The sequence below is a fragment of the Physcomitrium patens genome, chromosome 5 (genome assembly GCF_059467195.1).
Source record: "Physcomitrium patens ecotype Gransden chromosome 5, ASM5946719v1, whole genome shotgun sequence".
Lineage (NCBI taxonomy): Eukaryota > Viridiplantae > Streptophyta > Bryopsida > Funariales > Funariaceae > Physcomitrium > Physcomitrium patens.
In genome coordinates, this window is record NC_143414.1 from 18,880,223 (window position 1) to 18,892,733 (window position 12,511).

The 12,511-nt window shown below is 29.9% G+C and overlaps 1 protein-coding gene and 1 long non-coding RNA gene across 2 annotated transcripts; both read left to right on the forward strand.

The window, feature by feature from the left end:
* The first annotated feature begins 6,710 nt into the window (after nucleotides 1-6,710).
* Nucleotides 6,711-9,071, forward strand: LOC149989323 (uncharacterized). The gene is made up of 4 exons (XR_016503145.1): nucleotides 6,711-6,915; nucleotides 7,438-7,583; nucleotides 8,579-8,680; nucleotides 8,918-9,071. It is a non-coding gene; the product is annotated as an uncharacterized LOC149989323 (long non-coding RNA).
* Nucleotides 9,072-11,168: 2,097 nt separating this feature from the next.
* On the forward strand, nucleotides 11,169-11,967 carry LOC112282835 (uncharacterized). Its single transcript, XM_024520912.3, has one exon. It carries the CDS (start codon nucleotides 11,169-11,171, stop codon nucleotides 11,787-11,789), a length of 621 nt encoding a protein of 206 aa, XP_024376680.3. The 3' UTR covers nucleotides 11,790-11,967.
* The last annotated feature ends 544 nt before the right edge of the window (nucleotides 11,968-12,511 follow it).

Consider the following 12,511-nt stretch of genomic DNA (forward strand, 5'->3'; position numbering starts at 1 on the left):
TCCCTTCAAAACATATTTTTCTTGAAAAAGGTTTTCTTGTCTCAAACTTTAGAAATTCATATCTCTTGATCTAATCATTCAGTTTATTTCAAATTTATAGGATAGGTAGAATTAACCCTTAAATTTTATTACAAAAACAACCAACCACAAATTAACTTCCGATCTCTTGGCATCTAAGAAATCCTAGCACACACTCTAAACCCTAATTTATAAGCACCTAAGCACTATTTTCTTAATATCTCACGAATCTAATACTTAAATGTCATAAAACTTATGTACAAAGTTTATTAACATAAAATTACACATTCTCTAAAATTTTGAGCCAAAACCTTGTCAAATTGCTCAAGAGACAACCACTAGCAAATCGGATTATTTACTACCCTTAGATTGCATGCATTGACTTCAAAATCCAATAACTCCTTTACTTAAACTTAGAATCCAGTAAATAGTATGTAAAAAGTGTAGCCGCAAAAGTATTCTATCCAATCGCGGTCGCCGATCCTTAATTGTTGTCCGTACGCGTGCGTTATGGCAAAAAGAGTGACAGTAGCTTCCAAATCAATACCTTAACTTTGAGTGCTTGTATCTCCTTCATATAAACTCCAAACCATACAAAACTTGTACCAAAACCATAGCCAAAAATCTAAACCTTCTGACCCTAGCCTTCAAAACTCAAATGGCCTCGAGAAACTAACCTTAATCCCTAATATGGCCTCGGGCAGCCTCCTCAAAGTCCATTGGTCATGATTTTTGACCAGTAGTAATAGAGATTTTTATTATTCATCTCCATTCATCTATATTGGTGCTTTAATTACTCCTTTTGCTACCAAAATCCTTCTTCAATCCTTTTTCTTATAAGATTTACATAATTTATGCTCTAAACACCAAATAAAAGAACCAAAAGAAGTTTTCAAAGGTCACCAATGTCTAACAAAGGTGATTCTAAATTTTTAGAAGTTACTATTAACCAAAACCAATCTTAAAAGCCACTATCAAAAAAAAATTAAAGTTATACAAATTCTATAGTAATCTTTTTAAACAACCTCTTTTCAAAGTAATAATCAAATTATATTCTACAACCAACTAAAATCTACTAACATGGCTCTTACCATGTTATTTAGTAAATTATATATTAAATACATAATTATATTATTTTCATATAATAGCCAAATCACAACACGACAACGCATTTGATATCACGACCTTAGAAGAAACTCTCAATGTTTGGTAATTTTATTAGAGGTAGGAACAACTCCTGACGGTCTTCTAAATGTTTTATTTGAAGGAAGTTATGAAGGTATCAACAATGATCAGATAACAAGGTGGTCTTCTTACCCTGGTATGGGGCACTATTGATAGTTGAAAGGCCCTATCAACCATCTTCCAAGAGAATAAAGATCTAAGTATGTGGCAAATATAATTCATCACATCATAGATTTTTTAAACATATGATGACTGCTCCTCGTGGAACTTGTCCTTAAAAAGTGGGGTAATGTCATGGACATATACATGTAAGCCAGCAATTACTTATATAAATAGGTAGAAGTAAGTAGAAGTAGATAAAAGTAAGTTAATTCTATAATATCTTCTATGGAAGCTTTTTAGAAGCTTCATAAATATTGCTTTGACTTTATAGGTGTCTTTAATTAACTTTTTGAATTAAAAACGTAGTCAACAAGTTGACCATGTGCCACACATGTTGTTAGCTTGAATACTAAGCTAACTATATAGCCCACACTTAGAAAAACTTGTCTTGTAAGTCAAGGCATGTGTCCTACAAAGTCAACACATATTGAAGGTCCTATAGAATATCACCACATATCTCCTAGTTAGATAGTATATATAGAGACAAGAATGAAGCTCTCCTCACTCTTGTCAACTCCTTTCTTGCTTCTAGTCTAATTTCAAGAGTCTCAAGTTCTCTTGTCTTTTGGCAATAAGCCTTTCTAATTTCTTTTAATATACATACTTTCTTATTTTTATTTTGTCACTCTTTCTTTGACACAGATTTCATTGGTTTATGTATCATCTTTTAGTTCATGTCCTTGACAATTTGTAGTACTAAAAAAATAGAGAATCAACAACTAGTAGACTCAATTAATAAATTATTATTTGTTAAATTCTTAGATGAGATAATAAGATTATTACAACCTTGAAGACAATGTAATAGAGATGAAGACTCTTAAGAAGGACATGTTATTCTTTAAAAATATAGAAAGTATAATATTGTTGTATTACTTGAATTCTTACTTAAATTTTTTAATATGCACCTAGTTATAGAAGGTGAATAGGAAGTTGCAACAACAAGTTCCTAATAAGTCTAATAGAATCCAAAATAGTCTTTAATTAAACCTTAACAATCGTAATTAAATTTTAATCAAATCCAAAAGAATTTCTAAATAAATTATAAAATAAACATAAAAAAATCATAAATAAATTTTTTTAAAATAATAATATTAAATTATAAAGAAAAAATAAAGAATATTTTTAAATATTAAAAATAGAAATATTAAAAAAATAATTAAAAATCCTAAATAAATATTATAAATAAAATAAATAATAAATAATAAATATTTTTAAAAAATATTAAAAAAAGAAGCTTAAAGAAATTACACAAAATTCTTATAAAATACTATAAACATAAATCTTTAAAAAAATAACAAAGAACCTTAAAGAAATATTTAAAATAAAAAACTTGAGTGAATTTTGAGTAACTCTAACTAAATCTTAATGTGATTCTAAAAAAATCCTAATAAAATTCTAATAAATTCCAACCAAATCTTTATTAATCTTAAATAATTTTAAATAAAATCCTAACAAACTTTAAATAAATCCAAATAAATCCTAAGTAAATCTTAACTTATTTCTATAGTTGTTTTAAAATTCCAATAGTCATTAATTGAATTGTTAATTTCAACTAAAATTTTACCTATATTTTTAATCTTCAAGGAAATAACATGCATGCCAAGTTTGAAGAAAATTGAATCAACTAATTAAGAAAAAGAACTCCTAAAACACTTGATAATGGTTGTTGTCCTTTTCTAACATGAATGTTGATCTTTTAGCATCAATTTTTGCTTTTAGAATTATTCAATTACTCTCTAATTTCATAAATGTGTAGATACTAAAGCCTAATATGCTTCCACAAGTTTTTGCTCCAACTTTGATCCAACTTGCACATTTCTTAAGATTAAAAAAGACCTCGTTGATCCTAAAATTCAAATTTGGAAGATCCTAATCCAATAAAACTCTCATATTCTTCAATCTAACTATTCAATTGACCTAAAATTTGTTAAACATACTTAAGACAAGCACAATAATATAGTCACAAAACTTAATTGGTAAATTCCCTATTGTATTCACAAATTATTTAAATATGTAAACTCTTTTTTTATTTCTCAAAATCTGAAACCTCTGAATTCATCTCTCACTTTGAAATAACAAAAGAAAGTATATTCTATGAAAGAAATGAAACTAATGTTGAAGCCATATTTTCCAATAGATAGAATAATAATTTAATAGGTAGTAATATTATGAGAAGAAGATAGCATAAAAGAATTAGGTGGCATTGTAACTTTCTGCATAACAATTATATTGCTCACACTCCAAACACAGCTCAAAAAGCTGGATAATATATTCTAATATTCTTCCACTTTTTATCCTCTTCAGCTTATTCAATAAGATGGGTATTAGGGTTTAAAACAGTTGTCCTTCTCACTTTCTCTCTCTCACAATAATGAAATGGTTCTTTCTTGCCAAAAAAAACATTTAAGAAACAGAAACTGGTAGTACACTTTTTGTGGCAGTACACATATTGACGTAGTACAGTTAGTGGGGTAGTACAACATGAACAAAATCATATTTTGATACTGCAAAAGCTTAACATATTATTGAATGACTGTTAGAAAGCTGATAAAGTCATTGTTCAGTTGACAGTTTTGTAACTCTCACTTTATATATTGGGAATATGTATACATTATTATAATATTATATTGTATTATATTTCTCATTTATAGGTGGGTGGATACCGATTTGATTGACCTGAGGATGCGTGTTGTATTGGTAAACTGTACCCATCTTCTGGAATCTTGGGCCATGACCAATTAATCCCCTTTTGGGCAACGCTATTTAACCTTTTAATTTTTTAAAATTAAAACAGCCAGATTATTATAAAGTCCCCAGTTATATTCTTCAACGTAGGGTGAATTTTTCTTCAACTGATGTCAGGCATTACGCATGGCATTGGTTTCCACAGTTGCCTCTGTTGCTCTCCCCCTGCCCCTAAAATAACTTCAAACAAAAAAAAATGTATTCTAATTATTGAATGATACAACAAAAATTGAACTGAAACTTAGAGATGTATTTGGTTTTATTTTTTATTTTCTAAGTTTAGGTGATTTTAGGAGGATATTAAATTGACCTAAGCAATATTCATTATGATGTACATGACAATAAGAGCAAAACTAAACCCTTCGATCAATTGAATATTCCCCTAAATTTGATGTATTGATATTAAATTTAAATGAAGGGCATTTAAAACATGTAAATTGATTAGATGGATCAACTTAGATACAATACATACATACATACATATATATATATATATATATATATATGAAACCAGAATTTATATTCACATTCAACTGAAATACATACCCAGAAACATCTAAATTAAGGGTAGCAATATGCTTTTCAGTTGACCTTGATAATCAGTAAAATGTCAGCTTAAATTATGGATATGTTTGCTAGTGAATTGCAAGATGTTTGCAACATGATATTATGATTTTAGAAGTATTTCAAAATTTGGTATGGTGATTTATTACTTTTACAACTCCAGTTCTAAAACAAGTATTCTAGAGGTTTATTTATTTATGAGTACATATGTTTTGATCAGAGAATGGAATTTTTTTATTGAAAATCTATGATACATAACGAGATGATACATAAAAGTTATGTACAATAAGTCAAAGAATTGTTTTTGGCTATTCTTCTAGGAGTGTATTTTAACAAAATGTTTTGTTACAGAGAATAGGCACTGGAATGCATGCATTGAATATTGACCATTATATTATTTATAATTTGAATAGTTACATTTAAAAATCAAGAAAAAAAAAATCTGTAAATCAAAACATGATTTGCAAATATGCACGTTTATATGTATGTATATAACATGCAAATAAGTTTATTTCTGTTTTGCAAACCGTGGGGTTGTGAAACAAAAGCATAATGCAAAAATCTAGCTAAACCTATTATTGGATATGAACCTCGTGTCGTAACCTAACCATGTCAACATAATATAAATAAATAAATACATAAAACTAAACTACATTTTTTTACATCAGTACATTGTATGCATATTTCAAAATAATTCAAAGATTATTATGACTTGATATTTGATTATATTTTGTCTATATAAATATATCTACAAGATAAATAGAAGGTTTTACTCTTAATGGTGATTACTTTTAATGGTGATCATTTATTATTAAAATACACATATCAAAACAACACTATATGATCATTTCTTAGATCAAGTACTATATATATATATTAACAACCAGTAAATTATTTTTAGTACGTTGATTTATTTTCAGCTATATTTATTAAAACATTTTTTATTTATCTTCTGATTTAAGGCTTATTTTAATTATAAAAAAACGTCGACCATGCAAAAAAAATAAAAAAATAAATAAAATCTAAACAAATACTTTATCATTACTTTGAGCTGAATTACTACATTTCTTGCAGACTTCAGTACCTACAGTTGTAAAATGAAGATGTAAGTGAATAATGTGTAGTGCTGCAACTAATTACGAGTTATAACCTGGTACGTAAACACACAATAAAAAATAAATAAAATTAAAAAGGGTTACAAAAAGAATTGGAAGATATTCAGAAAGTTGTTATATATATATATATATATATACACATAGAGAGAGAGAGAAGTACATTTTCAAAACCCCACTTGGATCCAAGTCTCGGGCAGCCGGGCAGACTCTGCGGGCAGTTAGGAGAAGTCCAGTCAACCACTCTAGAAACCGACTCTAGGTCCTCTCTCATCGTCCTGCCCTAGAAAAAGTATATTTTTTGTGCCGAATTTGCACTTCCTTTCCTACCATTTTGGACAACTGGTACCTCCGAATAATAATGAATCGAATATAAAATATATATATATATATATATATATATATTCACACACACATATGCGAAAACTGTTGCTCTTATTCTTTTGTTTTATTTTGTTTTTTGATGAATTTGTGTATTGCACCATCACTATCCATGTTGTAAAACACAGAAGGCCAGCTTATTCAGTAATGGCGATTTTATTAACGTTTGAGACTTGCTGCATCCTGGGTTGATATGTGGACGCATCTGGATTGAAAGCTGAAAGCGTCCCACCCTTTCTCAGTTGGATCCGGAATACAATTGTGATTAAGCCGACAACACATCAGAGTCTAGTTTTGAAACAAGAGTTGTTGTGAACCTGTTAAAAATTCTAACACTCCCACTTTCAGCTCTGTTACGAAAATCGCATCGGTGACTGTTGAGGTTCTGTTTCACTTCCCACGTTGTCAAATCTATTGTTGCACGCAACCAACCCCGCCGGAGTAAAAGTGGTGCTGGTTGGATAATAAAGAAAGGCACACAATTGCTGTTTGTATAGGTATTAAAACTCTCAGGGAAGTCCTCTCTCTCTCACTGTCGGCCATGGTAGTGATGCTGTTGTGACACACATACTCTGCTCTTCAGAGTTGGTGCCTGCGATGTTCAGGGAGAGGAGGGACTGAGCCATACCGAGTAGTAGTGCTACTACAACGGCTTCCTGTCCATTCTGAGCTCTTCTTGCATTGACTAGGATCGTGCAATGCGGCCTCCCGACCCTTCCGAGTTGAGGGAGGTCAATCAGCTCATCAAGTAAGTCCCTTTTGTTGTATTCTTTTGTGCTTAGTTCTGCACAGACAGTCGATGTAGCGCCTGAGACCATCCTGTAGAACGAACACACAGACTGGCAACCACACTGGCCTTTCTCTGTTGCTTTTCTCAGTGCAAATTTGCTACTGTTGTCTTGATCTCACGTCAATCGTACCAGTTCTGTTAAGTCTCAACACTTCCAAATGGCGTTCCGTCTACTAAGTTTGTTTACTGACACCGTAGTTCAGGACCCAATTAGACAGCTGAAACTTTGTGTCAAGCAACAAAGTTCTGTCACACTGATAGCAAACCTGGGCAGAGTAACCTATAGCTCGAGTTTACGTATCAACTTGTTACTGTTGGGTACAATGCAAATGAGGTTTGTTCGAGTCCTTGAAGCAGCAAATTGTGCAGGACGTCGAGTACATATACTCGACGATGCAAAGCTTAGTGAAGATAGTGAAGACAGTATGAAATTCTGATGGTGCTCGCTTATTCACTGATTCATTTGTTGGTGTTCTGTAGATCATGGGGTAGATCACTTCCCAGCTACAAGTTGAGAGGTTATGGTGGAAAGCGGAGCTTGACAAACCCGTAATGTGAATGACGAACCCAGGCTTCCTGTTCGAGTTAAGGTTGTGAACAGCAGCTGGGCCATCGCCAAAAACACGGTAACCAATAAATCTCACAATGCCATTCTGGTTTTTTTTAATTGAAGGATTGAAACACGGCCTGCTGGGAATTTTGTTCTGAAAGGGCTGTTTGCACACAGTCGTCCCTTGTTAAATGTAGTCCGGAGTGAGATAAAACGTTAACACTAAGATTTCCCATTTGGAAGTATTTAAGAACTGAAGGTATTAAGTTTTATCTAGTTTTGGGTTTTGAAGCGATGATACTGTTTAGAGAACGTCATTCCAAATGTTTTAAATCATGATCGTTAACAATGAGACATATTTATAATTTATGATTATGACATTATTTGATCTTAAAATAAATATAAAAAAATAAAATTGTTTTAAGAAATCAGAAAATGTACAATCGGCAAAAAGTATCAATTATTTTTGCAACATAAAAAAACATGAATACATTTTGTATCAGAATTGCATAATCAATTTTTCAAACCTATGTAGATGCTATATATATATATATATATATATATGTATACTTAAGGGTTGAAAGCTACTAATTTTGAAGGTGTTATGCTAGTATTAATTTCATGTTCAAAATTCAAAGATAAAATATTGTAAAAATATAGATATTTATGTAAAGATAAATAAATAATGAAATAAATATTTTATTCCAGAAGGATACATATTCAAATAAAATTGAAACTTCAAAATTACATTAATTTTCTAATTAAAATAATATCTAATATCTAGATATTGAATATTTTCAATTAATTAAAATAAAAGATCCAATCATATGGCATATAGTAAATTTAAATGTGAGAATTTTTTATAAGATTTATTTTAATCATGTATGAATAAAATAGTATTACATTTTATAATCTTTGAAACTTGTATCTATTTTTAATAATCTCTGAATTCTTTTATTATATTTTATATTTTCAATAAGCTAAAATTATTATTTTATTTGTACATATATATATGTATATATATATATATATATTCTTAACTGATGTAAGTAAATCTTTTATGGCTTTTAGGAGAAAATATAAAGACAACCAACAATATCATTATTACTTATTCTTGGAAAAGATTGCAATCAAAAGCTACTATAAGGTAGAGACTTAACAAAACAATTAAAGGTATGACTCAAAAAAAACATGCTTTATCATAGACTAGCTTGTATTATGATACAAAAATATTTAAAAAATTAGATAACAAGCACATTAGTATATTGTTTGAATCACAAATTTTAGTATTAGAAGAATATATTAAATTTAGACATTTTTACTTTTAGTTTTATTTTAAATATAAATATATAGATATGTATATCTATATATATATATATATAACAATGTGTTTGACTATCCAATTGGCAGATTTTGAATTACATTTCTTGAGAAAGAAATGTACCAAATTTCAAATATCTGCTTAGTCAAAGCACAGATGCACGTGACCACAATTCAACTAAATGGACTCACTTCTGGTGTTTCAAAATTGTAAATAAATAAAATATTACTATTTTTGTTTTAAGATTTATTTGATATATATATATATATATATATATATATATATTTAATGTCTTTATATGAATTGCATCACATTGCTAAAAAAATAAAATACATAAACATATTCAATTCATATACATCATTTAATTTTTAGATGTAAGATCCAATAAAATTTAAAAATAGTTTATTTTATTTTTATTAAATTAAAACTTCTAACATAAATTTCCTAAAATTAGATATGTATTATTTGCAAAATATAATATTGTATGAAATTATATTTTAAAAATCCAACTTAAACGATTTAAAGTTTGATTCATTTATTGTTATATGAATTGTATGTTTAGGTAATTATATCATATATATCATTTCTTCTTACTTAATTTATTACTATCTCATCTACTATATTTTGTTATATATCATTTTTATTTTTATAAACATTTAATAAAATATTATATATCAATATAATATAATTTTAATTCATCTATTAATTTATTAAAAAATAATAACTTATAAACAAAAAAACTAACATAATTAAACTACATGCCATACCAAACATAACAAATTTAAGATCACATTATTTTAAAAAACCTTAAATTTATGTGTCTACTTCTAAAATATCATTTTATATTGAACATAAAATATCTTAAATATAAAGTATTTTATATTAAATATACTTATATATCAATTAGATATATAAATAACAATCCAATCAAGTTATTTTTAGTTAAGATTTAATTAAAAGAAAAAATTAGAATCAAAATATTATATATATATATATATATATATACACTCTACACTTTTTCTATCTTTTATATATGCAGTTTGGTATTGTACTAGAAACAAGATGTATTGATATAATTGCTTGTAATTTTCATGTTGTGTTTTATTCTGATGGCTTGTTGTATTCTTGTATAATTGTTGAATAATCTTCTTTATATAATATCATTTATGTATATATGTATATAGTACATCATTTTTTTGGCATGTTAGTGCTATAACATCTATTGCACTTTTTTATAACTACTTTTATTGTATATTGTTCTAATGTTGTTTACTTATTACCCTATTTGATTTTATTTAATTTTTTTAGAATTAATTTTTTTTAGCTTATATTTTAATTAATCATTTTATAATATATAAACTTTTATTTTTATAGTTTGTAATTTGTTATCTTGTAGAAAGATTGTTGTTAATTGTCTACTACTAAATTTTCTACTTGCAATTCATCTTAACAACTTTATGTCTTTTTTATTATTTCTTATAAAATTCATGATTATTGAATTTATTTTTTAAGTGCAATCTAATTTTATTTTATTCAATTAGGTTTTTTTATTTATTTTTATTATAACTATGTCTTTATTTTTACATACCACATTGTAGACTAGATATTGGAACAATTTTAACTCAAGTTGCCATATTAGCAATTCTCTAGAACTTGTCTTCAACTAGAAAAGACAAATATACTTTGAATTATTTAATCACGTTGTTTGTTGACTCATAATGGTGATGAGAGTTGGTAGTAGGGATTGGAAGCAAAGATTAGAAATTGAGGAGGTCAAGACGAGGATTAGGAAAGAGGAAACATGGGATCAAGACGAAAGCTCAAAACAGAAGGATAATTTCAAGGGTCTAGGAACAAGGGGTCAAGATGAGGGCCATGATTGTAATGATAATTTATGAAGATGATCCATTTTTCTAATAATGGGGCTAGGAACAAAGAGTCAGTATGAGGACCATGATTGTAACTATGGTTTATATAGATATAGATGATTCATTTTTCTAATAATGGTTACGATAGAGTGGGTCTATTTACTAAAACAGTGGGTCTATTTAACAGAGACCATGAGTGGATCTATATAACATTGGGTCTATTTAACATTCTTTTCGAGACCATGAGTGGATCAGTGGAGAACCTTTGTGATTTCTGGTGAAGAAAGTCGCAGATCGATCGATAGAAGTATTAGTACGCGAAGCTCAGTTTCTAGGGTGAGTGAGGTTTGTGATATATTTGTGATCGTAGCCCCGAGTTGTGAAATTCGCCTTGTTTGTTGCTGATTTGCGAGGTGAGGCTCTTGTTTTGCGGTTAGATTTGCTCTTCGTTTGCTATTAGCAGGTGCTCACTATGGGTAGTGGAGGTACTAGCACCATATTCACAGTTAAAAATGATGGTTCAAACACTGCAGTAGGCAAGGTGTTTGACGAGTTTGGAACCAAGTACTGGGAGGAATTGCTGCGCGACGCCAAAAAATTCTGCAAGGAAAAGTTCGGCGAGGTGAAGGATCATTCCACCGTCACCCTCGTCGTCGTGGAATTGCAACGAGGCATACCAGCAGTAACAGTAGGTGATAAGATTGAGCTCTCGGCCCACTATATTGTGGAAAAAAAAAATGATAAGAAGGAGATCAAGGGCGTGATATACCATGAATCCGTTCATGTTTGGCAGAACAACGAAGGCAATTATAGAGATGCGAAATTCCGTGGCGTGATAGAAGGTGTGGCTGATTGGATCCGGCTCCGAGCAGATCTTGCACCCCCTCACTGGAAAAAGGCACCCTCTGCACACTGGTATGATGGGTACGAGACAACTGCCTACTTTCTGGATTGGATATGCTATCGTTACGACGAGAATTTTGTAAAGAAATTGAACAAGAAGATGAAGAACTCGTGGAGCGAAGACTTTTTCCAACAGATTGTTCACAAGGAGGTGGAAGAGCTGTGGAATGAGTATAAAAGAACCCCATAAAATTAGAGTAGATTACGCACTCTGTGGTCTGAATGATCGGGAACTAAAAGGAGCCGACGATGTTTTTCACTTACTTGGAATTCATGATAACTAATGCCCATATTTATGTCTTTCCTAGTTAACGAGCAATTTCGGTGCTTGTTAAAAGTTCGAATCTGAATACATTGTCGTTCGGGTATTCCCTGTTGCTCTTGTCTCGTGAAGTGCATGTTGGTAGTCGGAAGTGTGTCCTGAAGAAAAAAGTCTGAATGCTGGGATCAAGTTTTATTTCACAATCTCAGTTCAAAGATTGCACTGAATTATGCCATTTTCTCAATGAAACCGTGCAATTTTTATTTTTTTTAATCAAAAGTGAGAAATCGCGACGAAGCTAATCAATTGATTAAAAGTTCATGGGGAGACCCATCTTCTATTATAAAAGCTGGAGAATAGATATCCAGAGTTTTCATCATCGAAGTTGTGCCGGCGATTTCATTGACTCCACGACAGTCTCACGGAGTCTTCTCCAGATCTGAATCCTGTGTCTGAAGACCAAAGGAAAACAGCCATCGACGATGTTCAGGCGAGTTGTTGAGTGAGGCATATCTATAATTCTTACACTTGGCACTTGCGACAAACTACTTCATTGTCATGAGCCGAAAAGTACGTGTAAAGGTATGAATTCTATATTTTGTCTTTGTCAAGTCATTTCATACAATTTCTGTAGGTTGACAAGTTCTAAC

Coding starts and splice junctions, on each gene's coding strand:
- LOC112282835 (XM_024520912.3), top strand. CDS start 11,169: ATGGGTAGTGGAGGTACTAGCACCATATTCACAGTTAAAAATGATGGT.